This window comes from Kogia breviceps, chromosome 17 (genome assembly GCF_026419965.1).
Source record: "Kogia breviceps isolate mKogBre1 chromosome 17, mKogBre1 haplotype 1, whole genome shotgun sequence".
In the NCBI taxonomy this organism is placed as follows: Eukaryota; Metazoa; Chordata; class Mammalia; order Artiodactyla; family Physeteridae; genus Kogia; species Kogia breviceps.
The window spans coordinates 75,173,597-75,198,163 of NC_081326.1; the positions used below are offsets into that span (position 1 = coordinate 75,173,597).

A 24,567-nucleotide genomic window follows, 5' to 3' on the forward strand; every position below is an offset into this window, starting at 1 on the left:
AGCCTAGAAAAGAATTAATAGATAATGACAACAACTCAAATGAAAACCAATTTAATTTTGTGCTAACACATCAATATCCTGGTGGTACTAAAATTTTTAACCTGAACACTAAATTTAATCAGTCTGAAGCTTTACTTGTAATACTGCAGCTCTTTACCCAGTGCAGATTCCTCCTAAGTGGAGTAAGATGATATTTAAATATATATATATTTTTAATAATAAATATTCTTATTAAATTCTTCATTAAGGACTTTATCTCCCAGGTTAAATATTCAATTCACTATTTTAAGCAAAACAGCCTGCCTGTCTTGGTCTTATTCATACTGGAATTATTTAGCATTTTTAACTTCTAAACACGCTCCCCAAATACCATCTTGAGTGCTACAATGAAATGCTATATTTTATATTTTTATTTTTATATAACTAAAACCCCTAACAACATTACAGTGGAAAATTGTTTATTCACAGCATTGCTGACCCTTAGTGATAAGCCCACCTTACAGTAACAAGGAGTTTCCAATTAAATATACAGTCTTTACAGTGAGGAAAGGAAACCAATTTTTGAAAAAAGAAAATCTATGTTACTCTTTTTTCCTGCAGTCCTATTTAAGCTTAGTCTCTTTATTCTTTAAAAACTTCTGCCTCACAGAATGGGTAGGACGTCTTGATTAAAACTCAAAATAAAACATGCAACTTCAAGAGACACACGAAAGAGCATAAAAAGAGTTTACTCATTTAAATGCATTTCCATAAAAATAATTTTATTTACTTTTTGAAACACTCTCTAATTGGTTTTATGAAATAGTTGCAAACCCATACCACGTAATTTCCCTTTTTCCTTAAATTTAATTGTGAATCTCTTTGAATAAGTTCTGACAAACTCTTATCCACCTTCTTAGTGCAAAAGCATGAATCTAAATAAAATTTAAACCGAACAGATTTTTAATCTACTTATACCTTTAGCCCAACACACTGGAAATGGACTACAGCCGCTCTTCTCCATACAGACAGCACCTGCGGGTCCCAGGGCCCCTCGGCCCGTCACTTCCAACAACATAAAGTCAGTCCTAGAAAGACCAAGCCAGGAGTCCGCACACCAAGTCCCCGTTCATCGCTCCTACAGGATTTGCTTCAATCCACAAGCAAGACTAAACTTTCCCTCTGCACTCCCTCTTTCAGAGCTTGAAGCAAAATTTGGGAGGTGTTCCCTCTGTAATGTTTTCCAGCAGCTTGAAGAAAGCCTCTCAGTTACAGAATCTTCTCAAGCTTCCGCAACCTGAAACACAGACCTTCCTGGCCAGATTAAGCAGAAAGAAACCAGCAGGTAACGTGACCCCAAGGGTCTGTGTTCCTAGATTCATTCAGGGAAAGAGCGCGAGAAGGAGGGGAAGGAGGACATAGGGTGGAGAAAAAGGCGGCCAGTAGCCAGAACCTTATTAATATGCTAATCTCACCCTTCTGTTCAATTCATCTGGCAGACTTCTGTTTACGAAACTGACAGACGATTCTAGAACTGGGTAAGCTGCAAATCAAGTCTGACCCAGATCATGTCTGTAGGTGCCTGCTCAAACCATTGTTGTTTTTCAAAGTCGTGCTTTTGGCGTTTTACCAGCCTAATTCTGACCTTACAGTTAAAATAATTACCTTGATGAAATAAGAATAATTCTGAAAATAAAATCCTGATCAACACTAAAAACAAATCTGTAAAAAATGTCCATAGGAACCCAAATATTTTTGAGGTAAAATGTTTCCAGATTGATACTGAAAAGTAAGTTTGTAAATTTATAGACAGTATCTAGAAAACACATAAAAACAAGAATTTGAGGTTGCCAGATACTTTCAAAATTACCTTTAGGGAATATTGAGGGATCCAAGATGCATTTCTTTTTTTAGTTTCAAAATATAAGTAAATAATAAACTCATACTGAAGAAGAAGGACAGAAAAATACCCTAATAATCTGTACTAGCAACTTTTTTAAGATGCAAAGCTACTTACTTTCTCCATTCAAACTGAGAGATAATCAAGGTTGTCTAAAAAATTTAGCTCTTTGAACACATTCCACACTTATTATCTTCGGAGTAAGACAGTCAGTAACTAGGTTCCTGGAGCCTCTGCCTGAGCACAGTTTAGCCCTCCTAATATATGGATGATTTTGTTAGTAGTAAATACCGTAAGCTAATAAAAAATCAAGCACTTTACTTAACTGTGAATTCACTAACTTCTGAAAACAAGAGCTGAACAAAGGCTGTACCCAGTGACGCCTCAGGGCAGCGTGTTCCGTTTCTAACAGCTTCCCTAGATGATGCTTTGTCGCAGGCTTTATCTTCAGGCTCCTAATTGCAGGCAGAGCTCAAGTGACCCCTCTTATGCCCCAGTGAAAACACATCATTCACCACAGAGAACTCTGATCTCAGGCAACACTGGTAAGAAAGGGGGCTCCAGAAAACACACACAAGCAAAAGCCAGAAAAAGAACAGAAGAAACAAGCAGACAGACCCAGCAGAATTCATGAAAACCAACCACCCCAGCTTCCCCCATTACTGAGCAGAGCCCAGGACAGAAAGGAACATCAGTGGGCAAGTCTGGCACCAGGTTCAGCCCCATGACAACGGCTTGGTGCTTAATCTGAAACCATCAGCTAAGAGACTGTATAAACAACCCAAGCAAACTGTGAGTCTCTCTTGGAACCTATGACTCTCAAAAATTAAAAAATCAAGGCTACCTTGTCACCAACCATATTCTACACACCAGATACTGATTACATCTCATTTTCACAACTTCTAAGCAAAATCAGTGCCACCGCATCTTTTAAAGATGAGTAAAAACAAGGCCATTCAACCGGCAGAGGCACAGTGTCACTGAGCCCAGACATGCCCGGGAAGCGGGGGTCTTCATGAACAGCCCAGAAGGCCACAGCAGCAGCTGTGCAGAAAAGCTAGCGGGGGTGGGGGTGGGGGTGGGGGTGGGGGTGGGGGTGGGGGGGTAGCTTATGCAGGGCAGTGGAGGCAGGGATGAGAGGCAAACTGGGAGCTTTCTAGGATGGAAAAAGTGAGTGGGGGCAGGGAGCCCAGTTTCCAAATGAAGTAACCAGTGGATGGCAGCTTTCTCTCCCATCCACCAAGCTAATTTATATTTTATTTCAATATCCAAATGTCACCTCCTGGTGTGCAAGGTCCTGAGGGTCTGAAAGCTGGAAGCATAAACTTCTCCAGGACACAGGGAACAAGGGCTGCCTGACGAAGCAGAGCCCAGATGGAAGCAGCAGCTATAAGAAAGTTAAGAACCACTGCGGCGACTGAAGAGAAAGAGCAGCCGGTGTGAGAGCAGGAGAGGACGCAGGTGCTCTGCGAAGAGCAGAAGGGCATTGGCAGACCAGCACTGTGCCAGGTGCCTTCACACATAAAACAACTGAGTTTAACCCTTAACACAATCCCAACAAAGCCCTTCCTTCCCCTTTTCTACAGAAGAGGATCCTGAGGGTCAGAGGCGGAGCGACCTGCCTCAGGCCTAAGAGCTGAAAAATTTCGAGTACTAGCCAGTTTGGTGATATAACTACTCCTATTTTCTTTTTGCTAAATATTAAAACAACTTATGCTTTTAAATTCCCAATCCAGTGACATCTTGAAAAGAATGGGAAGAGCCTACAGTTAATGGCAACACAAGTGAAAAAAAGTAAGCAATCCCTTTACGCTCTGATTCATGAAATTCTATATATTAATATAAAAAGCTCTTTGGTATTTAAACCACCTCTTTAGAGTATCAGTCTAGCTAAGAGCAACTCTGCTAAGTCCCACCTAACCAGTAAACTCTTAATTAAAATTTACTTTAAATAGAAAGATTACTATTTGCTCGGGCCCCAAGCCTTGGTCACCCAGACTTCTTTCTCTGTTTCTTAGGAAACCTACCATCCCTGCCTTCAGACTACACCTGGGCCGTGACCTCCCCCCGCCCGCTGCCATCTGGCACCCACAGGCCTCCCCACCACCCACCCCTGTTTTCTGTCTTGCTGCTCCACACTCAACTTTCAAGCCAGCAGCTGCAACTGACCCTTCCTTTCAAAACATCAATCACAGCATTTCACTCCTTTGCTAAAACTCACCAAACGTTCCCCAACTCCCCTGAACAGGTGACCTGCACACCAAGTATGGTGTGCAAGTCCCTGTGCCAGGAGGCTCCCCTACTGTCTACACCCTCATCTCTTCACCACCGCCATCCCCACACCCCCAGGCTTCCTCAACTCCAACCACACTGAGCTCCCTGTTGCCCTCTGCCCGCACGAGCCACGCATGACACCTCAGGGCCTTCACACTGCCTGTCCCTCTAGGCTGGACACTCTTGCCCCAGATAACCACAAGGCTCACTCCCTTTCCTCCGAGCTCTTGCTCAAATGTCACTTACTCCACGAGGCCTATCCTGACCGCCTCATCTAAAATTGCACAGCCCATACCCTAACCCAGCTTCACCTCCTCACAGCACGGTCCCCTCTACGACACCACGTGCCTTATCCGGCACCTTGTCCACTGTCTGGCTGCCCCATTACAATGCACCCTCCACGGCGGGAAGGACGTCGTCAGTTCTGCACGCCATCTCCAGGGCCTCACTGCTAAAACGGACAGTAAAATGTACAGGCCGTATTCCACACATTCTTCTAACCCCTGGAGGTTAATGAGGACATGGCAGAGGGAAGTTCTATTTTATTTTAGAGACCACGACCATAGAGAAAGCATCAGATTCTAGGTATCAGGACCCGACACTAAGCTCCGCGACAGCACGGCCTGCCTCAGTCTTGGGCACTGCTTCACCTCCAAGACTCAGCACAGGGGCCTGAAAAATATTTACTGCATGAATACGTGAATTACACATGTTGTAAACCTTGCTTTTCTTCCCCCATAAGAATGGAAAAAGAAAAATCGATATAAATTCTACAAAAACCATGTGGAATGCCCTTCCTCATCCCACATAAAAAGTAAACCATACAACTGTAGTATTCTGATACTCCGATCAGAACTTCCACCGCAGATTTTAGTACAGCAATAATGAAACTAATGTGTGAGATTAGAAGGCTAGCAAACAATGCCATAAGCAAGATCAGTGAGCAGGAAAACCCTTCATACACTGTATAATTTTGTCCAATCTGGCTTCCCTACAGAAACCTGGCCTTAAATAAGAAAGTCATTGGGAAAGAACTATAAAGAAACAAACTGCTTGTAAATGTCACAAAAGCAGCTCACAAAGATACAACTCTGACTTTCACAGTTCTCATACAGTTATCATGGTTTTACTTGTTTGCCTTAAGTTAGTACCAAAACTTTAGGGCAGTATTTCTTAGAAGAGTAAAGCACTGGTAAATGCTTTTATGTCAACCAACAGGAGGAATGTAAAAGAAAACTATAATTCACATTATACACACACAATTCAAAATTTATCTTCATTAATCAAAAGTTAAAGACTGGGGGCTTCCCTGGTGGCGCAGTGGTTGAGAGTCCACCTGCCGATGCAGGGGACACGGGTTCGTGCCCCGGTCTGGGAAGATCCCACGTGCTGCAGAGTGGCTGGGCCTGTGAGCCATAGCCGCTGAGCCTGCACGTCCGGAGCCTGTGCTCCGCAACGGGAGAGGCCACAACAGTGAGAGGCCCACGTACGCAAAAAAAAAAAAAAAAAAAGTTACAGACTGAAATAAAATCAACAGTTTCACATTATGGTACCTCCATTAGCAACTGATAGTTACGACATACCCTAACTTCCGTAGCTGGGTATCCTGTTCTAACTTTACTTCCAGTAAGACTCATAGAATTACCATTTCTGTGTCATTGCGTCTGTTTCCACCACAAACACAATGGCTATAATCACCTTCTGAAGACAAACAGACAATAGGTCGCAAAACACAACATATTCCAAAAGGTGATGGTATTGGTATTACTTGCTTTCCCTGCCAACTTTCATAACAATTACCATACCTCCCTTCCGTTATTCTGGACGAACTCTGGGGAAGCTGAGGAAGGCACTGAATTTGCAACGGGAAGACGCAAAGGAGCCCCAGTTCTATCTGTGAGACAAAGAAAGAATCATTTCACCATCCTGAACCTCAGTCTGTTCACCTGTAAAACAAGGACAATGACAATACCTATCACCTATTGAACAGTGATGACGTCGTGTCAATCACAAAAGAGCAGAACAGCAACACTAATAATAATGAAAATATAATGATAATGATGATGCCAAGTTAATGCTTACTATACACCAAGCCCTGTTCTAAGTACTTTTATCCCACGATGCAGACTCTATTATGCCCACTGCACAGATGAAGAAATTGGAGCACAGAGAGATAACTTGTTCCAGGTCACAGAGCTTCTAAGGTGCAAAGCTGGAAATCAAACTCAGCCAGCCAGGCTCCACAGTCTGTGTTCCTCATCAATTTGCTGAGTGCTTTACACCTATTTTCTCAATTAGTACTTACAACAACCAATGAGATAGATGATATTATAATCCACATGTGACATGAGAACAAACTGAGAAACAGAGAGATTAAGTAACATACCTAACATCAAGCTAACAGGTCAGCAGCAGAGCTGGGATATGCACGGGCACTCGGATACCGGCCAGACCACACATTGCAACCACCACCTACAGTGATGCCACCTGCTGAGAGTGCAAAGCTTTCCAGAGAGAGTCAGGAAGCAGGCCCCACCCAGCCTACAGAGGATGACTGAGTCACAGTGAGGACCAAAGGGACAAAAAAGGAAGAGAAGAAACATGCCCACAGAAAGAACGCGAGACAGACAGGCCACTCTCTCCCCTACACAATATCCTATCATAGTCCCTGCTGTCAGCAATCCTGCCAAAAACAAATTCAGATTAAGATGCTGGACATGCGGCTGGTACCTGAGAGATGCATCAAAACCACCAGGAGATAAACATACCATTGGATTAAGCCACACTGAGATATATGAAACAGAAGGAAAACGCCTTCTAAAAAGGCAGAAGGGCTTCCGTGGTGGCTCAGTGGTTAAGAATCTGCCTGCCAATGCAGGGTACACAGGTTCCAGCCCTGCTCCAGGAAGATCCCACAGGCTGTGGAGCAACTAAGCCCATGCACCACAACTGCTGAGCCTGTGCTCTAGAGCCCACAAGCCACAACTACTGAGCCCATGTGCCGCATCTACTGAAGCCCACGCGCTCTAGAGCCTGTGCTCCACAACAAGAGAAGCCCGCGCACCGTAATGAAGAGTAGCCCCCACTCGCCACAACTAGAGAAAGTGCACGCAGCAACGAAGACCCAACACAGCCAAAAATAATAAATAAAAATAAATAAATTCAAAAAATAAAAAAAATTAAAAGGCAGAAAATTCTGAACTTATTATTAATCTAAACAATACTCAGGACTTCCCTGGTGGTACAGTGGATAAGACTCCACGCTCCCAATGCAGGGGGCCTGGGTTTGATCCCTGGTCAGGGAACTAGATCCCACATGCATGCTGCAACTAAAAGTTCACATGCCACAACTAAGGAGTCTGCATGTTGCAACTAAGGAGCCCTGGAGCTGCAACTAAGGAGGCCGCCTGCCACAACTAAGACCCAGTGCAACCAAATTAATTAAATAATTAATTAATTTTAAAAAACAGTGCTAAACTAGAATATTTCCAGAGACACTAATTCATGGCCATTTCTTGTTTATTTTGCCATATAAAAGAGAAGCGCTAAATTCCAGGTTTAGAAACTGTTGGGAGGTTACTCACCATTAAGTTTAAGAGAGAAAAAACGGGTCCTGAAATGTGTAAGAATGCTTCTTTAGTTTTTCAAATATAGTGAGTGGTAGAGGTATAGTAATAACATAGGATGGGACAAGACACCAAAATTTTCAACCTAACTACATATGTTATAGAGGGGTTTTCTGTTTATATTGACCAAAATGACACAAATATCAAAGGCAATCGAGTACTTATTTTAATGTTGCAACTGTTCAAATCAACTCAAACTTTTACTGTATTGGGCATGCATATACATATCCAACTTACTTCATCATTTCCTCACCATACATTTTTTTTTACCCTATAAATTCAATTTTTCCACAGTTTGACCACTCATCTTATTTAGCAGATACCGACAGTAGGACTGGCTCCCCGAATTAGGTAACTGAAGCAGAGAGAAACTCTGGGGTCTTGCTAGAAATCAGACCATGTGGTTGCAGGTTGCAAGCAGACAGCTATAGCTGGAGGGGCGCTGGTGCCAGGGGACCCCTGGTGGTGAATGAGTCTCTTCTGCAACCTACATTCCTCAGCTATAAAGAGGGAGACGTCAACCATCTACATTTTAAATTATCCCTCGCTGTGGCCTAGAAAAGGAAAGTGTTTCTACAACGTGACTCTATACTCCATTTTCAAGAAACACTAGAAGCACCCAGTATGGATCCAGTCCTTTCTTCAATCATATTCTGAGTAAGAGGCACAAATAAGATGGCTTCTCTTCCCAAACATAGCTGCGTAGTGGTTGGTTTTCTTTGTCAATCGGCCTCCTCTCTGATTTTGGCCTTGTCACACTGGTATCAACAGACATTATTCCAACTTAGCAAAAATTTACGGAGTCACTTTTCCAACTCTACCTAAAAATTTTTATCATTAAAAACCATTATTATTTTTTTTTAAATAATGTTTTTATTCTATCATTTAAAAACGTTATTAGGGGGCTTCCCTGGTGGCGCAGTGGTTGAGAATCTGCCTGCCAATGCAGGGGATATGGGTTCGAGCCCTGATCTGGGAAGATCCCACATGCCGTGGAGCAACTGGGCCCGTGAGCCACAACTACTGAGCCTGCGCGTCTGGAGCCTGTGCTCCGGAACAAGAGAGGCCGTGACAGTGAGGCCTGTGCACCACGATGAAGAGTGGCCCCCGCTCGCCACAACTAGAGAAAGCCCTCGCACAGAAATGAAGACCCAACACAGCCATAAATAAATAAATAAATAAATTTATATATTTAAAAAGAAAACGTTATTAGGGACTTCTCTGGTGGTCCAGTGGTAAAGAATCCACCTTCCAATGCAGGGGACGGGGGTTCGATCCCTAGTCAGGGAACTAAGATCCCACATGCCATGGGGCAACTAAGCCTGCACGCCACAAACTACTGAGCCCACACGCCTCAACTAGAGCCCACGTGCCACAAACTACAGAGCCCACACGCTCTGGAACCCACATGCCACAACTAGAGAAGAGAAAACCCACACACCACAACTAGAGAGAAGGCTGCGCCCTGCAACAAAGAGCCTACGCACCACAACGAAAGATCCCACATGCCGCAACTAAGACCCTGCGTGCCGCAACTAATACCCAATAGAGCCAAAAGTAAATAAGTAATAAATAAATCTTTTTTAAAAAGTTATTAAACTCAGCCATAAAAAAAGAACGAAATAAGGCCACTTGCAGCAACATGGATGTGACTAGAGATTATCATACTAAGTGAAGTAAGTCAGAAAGAGAAAGACAAATACCATATGATATCACTTATATGTGGAATCTAAAATATGGCTCAAATGAACCTATCTGTGAAACAAGACTGACAGATATAGAGAACAGACTTGAGGTTGCCGCCAAGGGGGATGGGGAGAGAGAGAGGATGGACTGGGAGTTTGGGGTTGGTAGACTCAAACTACTAAATTTAGAATGGATAAACAAGGGCTTCCCTGGCGGTGCAGTGGTTAGGAATCCGCCTGCCAATGCAGGGCACACAGGTTCGAGCCCTGGTCCAGGAAGATCCCACATGCTGCGGAGCAACTAAGCCTGTGTACCACAACTACTGAGCCTGCACTCTAGAGCCCACGAGCCACAACTACTGAGCCCACGTGCCACAACTACTGAAGCCCACGCACCAAGAGCCCACGTGCCACAACTACTGAAGCCCACGCACCTAGAGCCCATGCTCTGCAACAAGAGAAGCCCCTGCAATGAGAAGCCCGCGCACCACAAAGAAGAGTAGCACCTGCTCGCCGCAACTAGAGAAAGTCTGCGCACAGCAACAAACACCCAACACAGCCAAAAATAAATGAATAAATAAATAAATAAATAAATAAAATTGATAAAAACCAACACTAAAAAGAATGGATAAACAACAAGGTCCTAATGTATAGCACAGGGAACTACATTCAATATCCTGTGATAAACCATAATGGAAAAGAATATTAAAAAAAGAATGTCTCTATGTGTATAACTGAGTCACGGTGCTGGACAGCAGAGATTGGCACAGCATTGTAAATCAACTTCAATTTTTAAAAGTTATTTAAACCAACCTCACGTCTATTAGGATGATTACTCTTTTTTTTTTAATATGAAAATAACAAGTGCTGGTGAAGATGTGGAGAAACTGGAACCCTTGCATACCATTGGTGGGAAAGTAAAATGGTGCAACTGCTACAGAAAAGAGTATGGAGGTTCCTCAAAAAAATCAAAAATAGAACTACCATATGATCCGGCAATTCCACTTCGGGAATTCCACACCCAAAAGAACTGAAAGCAGGATCTTGAAGAGATTTGCACACCTATGTTCACAGCAATTATTCACAATAGTAGAATGGTTAAAAGGATAAATAAAATGTGGTGTATATTATAGTGGAATATTATTCAGCCTTTGAAAGGAAGGAAAGCCTGTCACATGTGAAATAAGCACAAATACTGTATGATTCCACTTACTTGAGGCATCTAAAGTAGAAAAGCTCGCAGGAACAGAAAGTAGAATGGAGCTGAGGAGAAGGGAAAAGGGGGTACAGAGCTTCTGATTTGCAAGATAAGCCCTAGAGATCTGTTTCACAATGATGTGAATACACTTAACACCACTGACCTACACACTTAAAAATAAGTAAAATGGTAAATTTTATGTTCTGTGTTTTTTGTCTATCCCAATAAAAAACTTTTTAAAATGTTAAAGCCACTTTAAAAGAGTGAATCTCACTTATATTTTACAACAGAAGTGCAAATATGATACAATTTTGTCTACTTTTACAGACAAGGGGGAAAGCCTTGAGACACTAGAACAAGCTCGAAGTGCAAGAGGCAGGAAAAAGAGAGACAACAACCGGTCCTCGACTAGGCTGGATACTGGTCCGGCACGGCTGATGCTGGTCCAGCACTGCACAAGGGGGCTTTATGTGGCTTAAAAAAATTAATCCCCTAATAAACTTTGAGATAATTACTATCACCATTTTCAAGAAAATGGAAACAGGCTTAGAGAGGTAAAGGACTTGGGGTAAGATCAGACTTTGTAAAAGTCAAGGCCACATGTGACTCCAAAGCCCAAATCATTTCATCTTTTCCAGCCCTTAAGCCTGAAAGCCCAATGCTGTCCTCTCTCTGACTTGGTTTTCTCATCAATTAAGTGAAATTTAAAATGGCATCTACTGTTCACAGTTGTTAGGAGAATTAAATCTCACAATACAAAGGGCTTCGAGAGTACAGCATGATCAGTGCATTACTCTGCATCTTCTGTACTGGTGCAATGACTTAAACACCAGGGATCCAAAAATAACTGGGACAGAGCCCAGGCCACCGAGGAGCTCAGAGCTCACAGAGGACAAGCACATAAGTCCCAGCACCCACAGTTCCGGCTGCTGGTAGACTGGTCTAAGAAACCCCCAGTAAATCCCCCGTACAGTTTGAGGCTTAAATGATTCATAGGTTTATCTGCAACACTGAAAAACTGGGAACATGCTCAAAAGAAGGGAAATGAGCAAATAAAGTTTGCAACATCAAAATGAGTCACTATACAAGCATTAAAAAATTGTGTTTGTTGAAAATTTTTCATTCATACTGGAAAATACTCATTAATGAAAAAAGCAACGTGTACTATAAAGAGTTAAGGCAACTCCCAGTCTTAATATGCAAGGATTTTCAAGATAAATATTTTAAGTAATAAAAAAAATGTATGGAAGAGTATGTAGAATACACTTTGATATAAAGCAAAAGAAAGATCCACGCACATGCACCTCCTTGTACACACATAGAGGACCTGTGGGTGGTTACACAAGTGGGAACGGTGAGTCACATAGAGAGAGAGTTAGGATTCATTTCCTACCCATCTGAATTTTGTACCATGTATATTTTAGTTAAAATAGTAAATGAACATAAAAAATAACTATTTTAAAGAACTGATATCTAGTACAGTTCCCAATATTTAGCAAGTAAACAATCCTTTCTAAATAACACACAGTCAAACAACACATCAAAGGAGAAATTGACAAAATGTTCAGAATAGAATGATAATTAAAAACAGAGGCTTCCCTGGTGGCGCAGTGGTTGAGAGTCTGCCTGCCAATGCAGGGGACGCGGGTTCGTGCCCGGGTCCGGGACGATCCCACGTGCCACGGAGCAGCTGGGCCCGTGAGCCAGGGCTGCTGAGCCTGCGCGTCCGGAGCCTGTGCTCTGCAACGGGAGACGCCACAGCAGTGAGAGGCCCACATACCGCAAAAAAAAAAAAAAACAGAACATCGAAATCTTTTAGGATGCAGCTAAAAGAGCGCTGGGTACATAGAGGGAATTAACTTTAAGCACTTATATTTAAAAGCTAAAAACATGAGTTGTCTATGTTTTTACCTTAAGAAATAAGAAAAACATTAGCAAATTAAACCCAAAGTAAGTAGAAGTTAAGATAGAACAAGGAACAGTGCTGGGGCAAAAGGAAAAAGGAGTAATAACGATCCTGTTTTCATTTAAGTTTGGTATCATCCATCAGGGATTTTCTGCATTAAATCCTGACTTTTAAAAATGCTGCATTAAAGTACTACTTATCTTAGGCTTCCCTGGTGGTGCAGTGGTTAAGAATCTGCCTGCCAATGCAGTGGACATGGGTTCGAGCCCTGGCCTGGGAAGATCTCACATGCCGTGGAGCAACTAAGCCCCTGTGCCACAACTACTGAGCCTGAGCTCTAGAGCCCGCGAGCCACAACTACTGGGCCCACATGCCACAACTACTGAAGTCTGCGCGCCTAGAGCCCATGCACCGCAACGAAGAGCAGCCCCCACTCGCCGCAACTAGAGAAAGCCCGCGTTCAGCAAGGAAGACCCAACGCAGCCAAAAAAAAAAGAAGAAAAAAACTATTACTTATCTTGATTACAGAGATGTTGGGGGCCCTGAGACATGCCTCACCAGAGTCCTGCCCACACATACCCATCCCCACTCCACTGGCCCTGTCCACCTCAACCCCAAGGCTCCCCACACCCAGGGCATATCACCTAGGGGGTTTGTGAAACTAGAAACATTTCTGCCCAAGGCATGTCAAATACAATCATGCAATTTTAAAAGTTCCCTTCTGAGAACAATAAAGCTATTTAACACTTCTTTTCAAGGACCAAAAACACAGTAACTAAACTGTCAAAGCATATCTATTTTACTTGAAACAGTTGCAATGCATTTTTTACACGGGACCAGCAAACTCTTGAATTCATAAATGTCGGACCTTAAATGAAGGAGGCAAGCCCTAAAAATGTGTGAGCAAAATCCATGCTTGACTATGGCTATTTGCACCTCCTGTGATACAGCAGAAATCCTTCTTATTCTAGTCCAAAGATCCAGAATAACAGCGGCAACAGCTTAAATCCACAAGCCACGCTGGCAGGGCATGACAGCTAGAAAAGAGGAGAGAGTTTGTAAATAGCTAACTTATTCAAAGATTCCTCCTTCCCCTTTTTTTGAGATTTCTGAATCCAAGGCAGATCCAACAGTGGACAGTAGAACAGCATTTCCTCTAGAAAAACAGGAAAAGTGGATAAAATACAATAATCAGAGAGCTGCTAAGGCAGTGAGAACAAGAGGGGCTAATACTTCACAGTGTGAGGAACCACAAAGCTGAGCTGATCTACTTCAGCTACTGTGAACTTTGGTATTGATTTGCTAATCCTGCAAACGAGGAGGAGGCTGAGACCCCCGGCTCTGCAACCACAGAATACTGCTGCTGGAGGACAGAAAAGCAGGAGAGGTTCTGGCAGGCTAAAAACCTAAACGCAAATGTAGGATATATCTCCTGCCAGCAATAAAAGGAAGGGTACTGACACAGGCTACAACATGGATGAAACCTGAAAACATTATGCTAAGTGAAAGAAGCCCAACACAAAAGTATCTATCTATCTATTAAGCACTATATGAAATTTTCAAATTAAATCCCACAAAAGTTCTCAAAAATTACCTTTACCTGCAGCTCTTCAATCCATTAAGACATGAGATATTCGAGAGAACAAAATTTTTTAAAAACTTCCTAGGAAAAACTTCTTTCAGTTCATTAAAGCCGTGATGTGGACTACTGCTCTTTGGGGATATGACTTCTGCATGTGTATCTTTAGCTGGTAAAGTGTTCATTCAAAAACAGAAAACTAAACATCAAAAACAGATGAAAAGGTAACTAACAAGAACAACTGAAAACGTTCCAATTGTGACTCCAGGAAAACAAACAAGATCTAATTATAAAATGTAGGAACATGGATCCTACATACAGGGGTTACTTAAAATATATACACCTAATTTGCACATTAAAAAAAAATATTTATTTATTTTATTTATTTATTTTTTGGCTGCATCTGGTCTTAGTTGCTGCACGTGGGCTCTTCGTTGCAGCACGTGGGCTTTTCTCTAGTTGCAGCGCGTGGGCTCCAGGGCACGTGAGCTCTGTAGATGTGGAGCACAGGCTCTCTCATTGAGGCACTAGAGCTCAGTAGTTGTGGCATGTGAGCTTAGTTGCCCTGTAGCATGTGGGATGTTAGTTCTCCGACCAGGGATCAAACCCACGTCCCCTGCATTGGAAGGCAGATTCTTTACCACTGGACCAGCAGGGAAGTCCCTGGACATTTTTAAAAATTTATTTTACTTTCCATTATGTGATTGGGAGGAGAAGAGTCAAGAATCTGCAAAAATATTTATTTAAATTTTCTTTTTATAATCATTATTGCGTACTTTTATAGTTATTTCCTGGGAAAATTGTAATTTACTTCAGCTGTGGCTTTAAATATCTCCAAATCTGATTTTGCTGAAAATAAAGTTATGAAATGAATGTGTCTGTATAAAATGCATTTAAATTATTTATGAGAGAACATAAGTTTATTTTTTGCTATAAATACATATACAGTCTGGATATAACTACAGGTAGCTTAAAGCATATTCCTTTTATTGGCATCCTTGAATTACCACCTAAGAACTACCTTTGAGTACAGGAATTTCCTAATATTTATTTTCTAAACTTTTTATGGAAATCAAATATTATCTTTAAGTAAACAAGAGAAATATGAATTAATCTAACAAGAAAAAAAGAGAACACAAAAATAACAGCATTACCACCTGCAGAGTTTCCTGTAAAATGTAACTACACATTCCTAGTCCCAAAATATACCAAGTACATTTACAGTTGTTTCCATGTGACCTCAAAGGTACAATATATACTTACTACAATATGACCTTTCCATATGGTAGTTGACTGAAATTACTTCTTCTTTTGAAAACTATACTCAGGACAATCTCATTCTTAATATCCTGAAACTTAGCTGATCTCCACCTCATTCTAACAGTTATCTAAAAGACAAAATACACTCTCCTCTCTGTGCACATCTATCACAATCTACAGTAAATCCATTTTTTGTCTCCCTTACACAGAGTTAGGCCGACACAAAGAAGGCACGGTCACTAAGTCTGCTACGAAGTCTGCTACTGCAGCTAAGGAAACCCTCTGCTCTGCACTGCCATTTGGGAGAATTCCTGACAGCAGCCACAGTATGTCCTAGAATAAAAACAGTCATCATGATTATTGTGTAAATGCCATGCAAACATTTGACCATGCTTTTTACCCTCCTCTTCCAGATAAAATCCACTTATGAACTGACTCCATTTTCACAATCAGAATATTTTGCATAAAAAGCTACACTCCGCCTTCTTCCCTGTTCACATCTTCTTACCTGAGTAAAAGTAAGGTGGGGGAAAAAGGTGGGGTTTGGGAGCAAAGAGAAAGTAGGATACATTTTCGTTAATCTTCCAGAAGTATGCACCACACAGAAAATTCTCCTCAGTGCCTAATAAATACAAGTCTTTACATCTGAAGATTTACTCTAAAGATTAAAAGTCACACTCAAGAGAGTCAATACATTTTTAATAATTAAAAAAATATTTCATATATTCACGAATTCAAAATTTTTCATTCAAGTAATTTATAACAGAAATTATGACAAAATTAAGCACACAAGTGATCAAAGTTTTCTCAAATACACCCGTTACTGACATACATATGACTCAATAAAGTTGAGCCCTGAAAGGTGAAAGCTCAGCTCCAAGACTAACCAAGTCTCATCTGCCCTCAGTCCACCAAAGGTAAATATAGGATCGACAGTTTCCACATAAACACAACAGGCAGCCAACACTTCACGTCCAGAACAAAACTATCACTTGAGGATGCCCAAATCTTTTCCATTTAGGCCGACTCCCTCTTGCAAGAGCACTGCAATCACAACTAACTGCTGAACAATCATTGACAGGAAGACACTGAAACTCACCAAAGAGAGACTCCACATCCAAAGACAAAGGAGAAACCACAATAAGATGCTGCGAGGGGCGCAATTACAATAAAATCAAATCTCATAACCACTGGGTGGGTGACTTACAAACTGGATAACACTTATACCACAGGAGTCCACCCACTGGAGTGAAGGTTCTGAGGCCCACGTCAGGCTTCCCAACCTGGCAGTCCGGCAACAGGAGGAGGAATTCCTAGAGAATCAGACTTTGAAGGCTAGCAGGATTTGACTGCAGGACTTCAACAGGACTAGGGGAAACAGAGACTCCACTCTTGGAGGGCACACACAAAGTAGTGTGCACATCGGGACCCAGGAGAAGGAGAAGTGACCCCACAGGAGACTGAACCAGACCTACTTGCTAGTGTTGGAAGGTCTCTTGCAGAAGCGGGGGGTGGCTGTGTCTCACCATGAGGACTAGGACACTAGCAGCAGAAGTTCTGGGAAGTACTCCTTGGCGTGAGCCCTCCCAGAGTCCACCATCAGCCCCACCAAAGAGCTGGGTAGGCTTCAGTGTTGGGTCACCTCAGGCCAACCAAACATCCAACAGGGAGGGGACCCAGCCCCACCCATCAGCAGACAAGTGGATTAAAGTTTTACTGAGCTCTGCCCACCAGAGCAACACCCAGCTCTACCCACGACCAGTCCCTCCCATCAGAAAACTTTCACAAGCCTCTTAGACAGTCTCATCCACCAGAGGGCAGACAGCAGAAGCAAGAAGAACTACAATCCTGAGGCCTGTGGAACAAAAACCACATTCACAGAAAGACAGACAAGATGAAAATGCAGAGGGCTATGTACCAGATGAAGGAACAAGATAAAACCCCAGAAAAACAACTAAATGAAGGAGACATAGGCAACCTTCCAGAAAAAGAATTCAGAATAATGATAGTGAAGATGATCCAGGACCTCAGAAAAAGAATGGAGGCAAAGATCGAGGAGATGCAAGAAATGTTTAACAAACACCTAGAAGAATTAAAGAACAAACAAATGAAGATGAACAATACAATAACTGAAATGAAAAATACACTAGAAGGAATCAATAGGAGAATAACCGAGGCAGAAGAACAGATAAGTGACATGGAAGACAGAATGGTGGGATTCACTGCTGCGGAACAGAACAAAGAAAAAAGAATGAAAAGGAACGAAGACAGCCTAAGAGATCTCTGGGACAACATTAAACGCAACAACATTCGCATTATAGGGGTCCCAGAAGGAGAAGAGAGAGAGAAAGACCAGAGAAAATATCTGAAGAGATGATAGTTGAAAACTTCCCTAGCCACCCAAGTCCAGGAAGCTCAGAGAGTCCCAGGCAGGATAAAGCCAAGGCGATACACGCTGAGACACACAGTAATCAAACTGACAAAAATTAAAAACAAAGAAAAATTATTGAAAGCAACAAGGGAAAAATGACAAATAACATACAAGGGAACTCCCGTATGGTTAACAGCTGCTTTCTCAGCAGAAACTCTACAAGCCAGAAGGGACTGGCATGATATATTTAAAGTGATAAAAGGGAAGAACCTACAACCAAGATTACTCTACCCAGCAAGGATCTCATTCATATTTGACAGAGAAATGAAAAGCTTTAGAGACAAGCAAAAGCTAAGAGAATTCCTCACCACCAAACCAGCTCTACAACAAATGCTAAAGGAACCTCTCTAAGTGGGAAACAGAAGAGAAGAAAAGGACCTACAAAAACCAACCCATAACAGTTAAGAAAATGGTAAAAGGAACATACATATCGATAATTACCTTAAACGTGAATGGATTAAATGCTCCAACCAAAAGACACAGGCTCGGTGAATGAATACAAAAACAAGACCCATATATATGCTGTCGACAAGAGACCTACTTCAGACCTAGGAACACATACAGACTGAAAGTGATGGGATGGAAAAAGATATTCCAAGCAAATGGAAATCAAAAGAAAGCTGGAGTAGCAATACTCATATCAGATAAAATAGACTTTAAAATAAAGAATGTTACAAGAGACAAGGAAGGACACTACATAATGATCAAGGGATCAATCCAAGGAGAGGATATAACAATTATAAATATATATGCACCCAACATAGGAGCACCTCAATACATAAGGCAACTGCTAACAGCTATAAAAGAGGAAATCGACAGTAACACAAAAATAGTGGAGGATTTTAACACCTCACTTACACCAATGGACAGATCATCCAAGCAGAAAATTAACAAGGAAACACAAGCTTTAAATGGCACAATAGACCAGATAGATTTCATTGATATTTATAGGACATTCCATCCAAAAACAGCAGATTACACTTTCTTCTCAAGTGCACACGGAACATTCTCCAGGATAGATCACATCTTGGGTCACAAATCAAGCTTCAGTAAATTTAATAAAATTGAAATCATATCAAGCATCTTTTCTGACCACAACACTATGAGATTAGAAATCAACTACAGGGAAAAAAACGTAAAAAACACAAACACATGGAGGCTAAACAATACGTTACTAAATAACCAAGAGATCACTGAAGAAATCAAAGAGGAAATCAAAAAACACCCAGGGACAAATTACAACGAAAACAGGACGATCCAAAACCTATGGGATGCAGCAAAAGCAGTTCTAAGAGGGAAGTTTATAGCAATACAAGCCTACCTCAAGAAATAAGAAAAGTCTCAAATAAACAATCTAACCTTACACCTAAAGGAACTAGAGAAAGAAGAACAAATAAAACCCAAAGTTAGCAGAAGGAAAGAAATCATAAAGATCAGAGCAGAAATAAATGAAATAGAAACAAAGAAAACAATAGTAAAGATCAATAAAACTAAAAGCTGGTTCTTTGAGAAGATAAACAAAATTGATAAACCATTAGCCAGACTCATCAAGAAAAAGAGGGAGAGGACTCAAATCAATAAAATTATAAATGAAAAAGGATGGCGGGGGGGTGATGAATTGGGAGTTTGGGATTGACATATATACACTAGTATGTATAAAATGGAAAACTAATAAGAACCTGCTGTATAAAAAATTAATTAAATTCAAAAAAAAGTCAAAAAAAAAAAAAAAGGAAAAGAAGTTACAACAGACACCACAGAAATACAAAGCATCCTAAGCGACTACTACAAGCACTCTATGCCAATAAAATGGACAACCTGGAAGAAATGGACAAATTCTTAGAAAGGTATAACCTCCCAAGACTAAACCAGGAAAAAACAGAAAATATGAACAGACCAATCACAAGTAATGAAATTGAAATTGTGATTAAAAATCTTCCAACAAACAAAAGTCCAGGACCAGATGGCTTCATAGGTGAATTCTATCAAACATTTAGAGAAGAGCTAACACCCATCCTTCTCAAACTCTTCCAAAAAACTGCAGAAGAAGGAACACTCCCAAACTCATTCTATGAGGCCACCATCACCCTGATACCAAAACCAGACAAAGATGCTACAAAAAAAGAAAATTACAGACCAATATCACTGATGAATATAGATGCAAAAACCCTCAATAAAATACTAGCCAACAGAATTCAACAACACATTAAAACGATCATACACCATGATCAAGTGGGATTTATCCCAGGGATGCAAGGATTCTTCAATATACACAAATTCGTTCCTTTATATGGCTGAGTAATATTCCATTGTATACATGTACCACATCTTCTGTATCCATTCGTCTATCAGTGGGCATTTAGGTTGCTTCCATGTCCTGGCTACTGTAAATAGTGCTGCAATGAATATTGGGGTGCATATGTCTTTTTGAATCATGGTTTTCTCTGGGTATATGCCCAGTAGTGGGATTGCTGGGTCATATGGTAATTGTTTTTAGTTTTCTAAAGAACCTCCATGCTGTTCTCCACAGTGGCTGTATCAATTTACATTCCTACCAATAGTACAAGAGGGTTTCCTTTTCCCCACACCCTCTCCAGTATTTGTTGTTTGTAGATTTTCTGATGATGCCCATTCTGACTGGTGTGAGGTGATACCTCATTGTTGTTTTGATTTGCATTTCTCTAATAATTAGTGATGTTGAGCAGCTTTTCATGTGCTTCTTGGCCATCCATATGTCTTCTTTGGAGAAATGTCTACTTAGGTCTTCTGCCCGTTTTTTCATTGGGTTGTTTGTTTTTTTTAATATTGAGCTGCATGAGATGTTTATATATTTTAGAGATTAATCCTCTGTCCACTGATTCGTTTGCAAACATTTTGTCCCATTCTGAGGGTTGTCTTTTCGTCTTGTTTGTAGTTTCCTTTGCTTTTCAAAAGCTTTTAAGTATCATTAGGTCCCATTTGCTTATTTTTGTTTTTATTTCCATTACTCTAGGAGGTGGATCAAAAAAGATCTTGCTGTGATTTATGTCAAAGAATGTTCTTCCTATGTTTTCCTCTAAGAGTTTTATAGTATCCAGTCTTACATTTAGGTCTCTAATCCATTTTGAGTTTATTTTTGTGTATGGTGTGTATTCTTTTACACGTAGCCGTCCAGTTTTCCCAGCACCACTTATTGAAGAGACTGTCTTTTCTCCATTGTATATCCTTGCCTCCTTTGTCATAGATTAGGTGACCACAGATCCATAGTTTCCTTTCCTTTGCAAAAGCTTTTAAGTTTCATTAGGTCCCGTTTGTTTGTTTGTTTATTTATTTATTGCGGTACACAGGCCTCTCACCGCTGCGGCCTCTCCCGCCACATAACACAGGCTCCGGACGTGCAGGCCCAGTGGCCATGGCCCATGGGCCCAGCTGCTCTGCGGCATGTGGGATCCTCCCGGACCCGGGCACGAATCCGCATCCCCCGCATCGGCAGGCAAACCCTCAACCACTGCGCCACCAGGGAAGCCCAACAAAGATATTTTTTAAAGGGAGAGACTGAGTTACTAAAATGTACAACAAAAACTAGAAGAAGAGCCAAAAAATGATTCCAAATTTCCAACCGATCATCTGCAAGATCAGAGGGAAAAACTGACCTTCAGCAGTGCAGAGCAGAGGGCTGGGTCACAGCGGACACTCAGCAGTGTGCTGACCAACAAATAAGCCCTCGAGTATCTCCCTTCTCCTCCCGCTCACTCACCAGTCCCAGCTTCGCCCACTGCTCACTACACTACCCATTGCTGACGGTGGGCAAGTGACTGGAAGAAAATGACCTCTGCTTGAAGGAGTGGGGATTAACAGTTGTGTTTATGATAAACAACACAGCATTTGGTAAGGCAGCCAAGAAATGCTACTTTGCATTAAACACAATGCAGAATAAACCAAATATCTTATATCAGTATAATAAAATAAAATGAGTTTTGCCAAAAGAAAGAATAGGCTTCTCTCTGTCAAAATGGAAATTACTTGAGATTTTGTAGGTAGTAAAATCAGTAGCTAAGCTAATATTTAAAAAAGTACAATTTTATCATATTATTTTCCAGAAAATTTACAAGTACAGCACATGAGCTGTGTTTCATTTAAAAGCACTGACCTAGGGCCTCCCTTGTGGCGCAGTGGTTGGGAGCCCGCCCGCTGATGCAGGGAACGCGGGTTCATGCCCCGGTCCGGGAGGATCCCACGTGCCGCGGAGCGGCTGGGCCCGTGAGCCGTGGCCGCTGAGCCTGCGCGTCCGGAGCCTGTGCTCCACAGCGGGAGAGGCCACAACAGTGAGAGGCCTGCGTACCACCAAAAAAAAAAAAAAAAAGTTTATCACTTGGATTCAAGTGTCCTGATAACTCCTATGCTCAGGTTTTAGGACAACATTAAAAATTTACATCAGATGTTTAACAACCTGAATCACATTTCCCATGTAAACCTGTTTAAATCTCTTAAGGGTAGAGTCTGTAACTCAGTTAATGTGTACAGTCTCTGTACAATCTAGGTCCATCTCTGTGCTTATTCTTGCGCTTTCTCTACCTGGAATGCCCTTCCCCAGCTACAGCCAGCCCTTCTTCTCTTTCCCTGCAGGCTCCCCCAGGAAGACAGTCTTCCCCTCCCTCTGAACTTCCCACCAGACCTTTCTCCGTCAGCGTTTCTACCTTGTCTCCCTGCTCCTGCCCCACCTGCCCTATGTTCTTCAACCGGGGCACCGTTTCCAGCAGGCAGGAGGAACATCTGTCCTGGGGCTGAGACAGAATTAAAATACTTGATCAGCCTTACTTACAGAGCTAGTAGAGGAGGTGAGAACTCTTAGCCAGATTTAAGAATATTAAGCAAACAGGAAAAAAATGTAGCCATCAGAGGTCCAAGAAAGCAGGAAAACAAAAAGTTGAATAAGGAAACGTAATCACACTGAATTAACTGGCTCAACAGTGAGCAATGTTTACAAAGTCAAGAAAAATTAAAAACTAAAATATGGGTCTAAACAAAAATTGTGATTTAACTGTATAGCGAAGTTGAAAATGTAACTTTTTCTAAAATTGATGCATCAGTGACTCCTGACTAGTACAGAAATAAAGTTAGGAAACATGGATGCAAACGCTAAAAGAAACGGCTAAAGCAGAGGATTCCAGGGGCCTCCAGGAGGGGAGCACGAGAGAGTTACAAGATGTCTTTATTCACAAAATGGGGGTCTTCAGAGGGTCTCAAGGCAGCCTTCCTTCTACCACCTTCCCACAAACCATTAACCCTGAAAATGATCTCCATACATATTTCAGCAACTCCACTCCTCCAAAACTTTGCTTTGTTTTCTTAGGGTTGCGGCTGTAAACTCCTCCATCCCAGTCCTTGCCTTCTAGCCCAACACCCCAAAACACAGCAAGAACCAAGAGCCAGCTCTGGCAAAGCAGCTTCGGGAGAAGAGCCATTCTGCAGGGGCTCAGGCGGGCCACGGGCTTACTACCGGGCACTCAGGTAGATCCAGGGGCCTGGACCTCAGCATCACAGCTCCGGACTCACTCTGGGGGAGGCCAGAATTACTCATGTGGTCTGACCGTTTGTCTGGAGCTGGGGGAAACAATTACAGGAACGCTGGTTAGAAGGTTATTTTCCTAGGCTTATATATTTTCAAATACTGGGGGAGAAAAAAAAAAGCCAACACAGAATCAGCAGATTATGTCCTGGTGCTAAGAAGCCCCACTGAGCTGGGAAGAGGCTCTTGGTTCATCAGGAGCTGGCCTGTCCTCTCACCACTCTCCCGTCAGGCTTTGCTAACACTGCATATTATATCAAGAAGATTTTTGAATAACTTCTACTAAATATTGCCCCCGCATGTAACCATCTTGTGCTGTACCAAGATGAGATATTTTTAAGCGCTAATGCTGCTGAAAAGCTACACTTGATATTCTGCCTCTTGTTTGGATCTACTAAGAGAACTTATTTTGTGTCCAGCATTAAATATTCCTTCATTCAGCATTTAGCAAAAACCACCTATGGGTCAAGCAGAAAAGATGCAGAGGTGAAATAAAATCTTTTTTATTTCGAAGACTCTAGGAAACAGACTTTCACGCAAATAAATGTTACAGTTACAGGAAGAAACATATAATCCGGACTCTGGGAGGAGGGAATGAAACAAGGTTGTCACCGCACGACCTGCGACATAATCACATCTGGCGCAGCCGTGAGGAAGAGGCTCCTCTTGCAGCCAGTAAAGAGCAGGGGGAATTGGAAAAACAGGAGTAAGACTTCCGGGCCTTGCTAGGAAATTGAAACTGCGTGACATAATTTCCCTTCCCTAATACCCAGCCTCTGTAGAAACACAAGTGGCTTGGGAAGAAAGAGAACAAAGGAGGAAAGTGAGCTGACCTTCAGAAGGAAATGGAAAAACAACCAGGGCCCTGCCACTTGGGCATCCAAGACAAGGACACTGGCCAAAGTGAAATTCAACACAGTTATAAATCGTCATGAATACTGAATCCATGAAGTCCAAGTTCATGAGGCTTTTACCAACACAACATATTGGTACAACGAAGTGCTTACCAATGCCAATACCCCAGGAGAGATGTATGAATCGTCTACCAACTGTCTGTCCTTGATTTACCACTAAACTAAGCAGAAAGAGCAGTCTTTGGAAACGAGAAACTGGGACAGAATCTCAAGTTTACAATCTCCCAGTGGTGGAGCATGAAACAAATTCTGAGGTTACAAATTACA

General features: G+C 41.8%; 1 protein-coding gene across 50 annotated transcripts in view; it reads right to left on the bottom strand.

Annotated features, from left to right (window-relative positions):
- The window catches only part of PTK2 (protein tyrosine kinase 2), a 247,644-nt gene that overhangs the window by 191,836 nt on the left and 31,241 nt on the right, over positions 1–24,567 (bottom strand). For 4 of the 50 annotated variants that reach the window (XM_067017375.1, XM_067017364.1, XM_067017385.1 and 1 more), the window contains exon 3: positions 5,959–6,047. The exons of 29 other annotated variants lie outside the window; for them this stretch is intronic. Coding sequence is in view for 12 of the 21 variants with exons in the window: in XM_067017359.1 (XP_066873460.1) it covers positions 958–1,057 (100 nt within the window). In the remaining 9 variants the exon portion in view is untranslated. Of the gene's footprint in view, positions 1–957; positions 1,233–5,958; positions 6,048–23,314; positions 23,422–24,567 lie in introns of those variants that run through there. 17 more of the 50 variants (XM_067017377.1, XM_067017376.1, XM_067017373.1 and 14 more) reach the window with 8 other exon arrangements.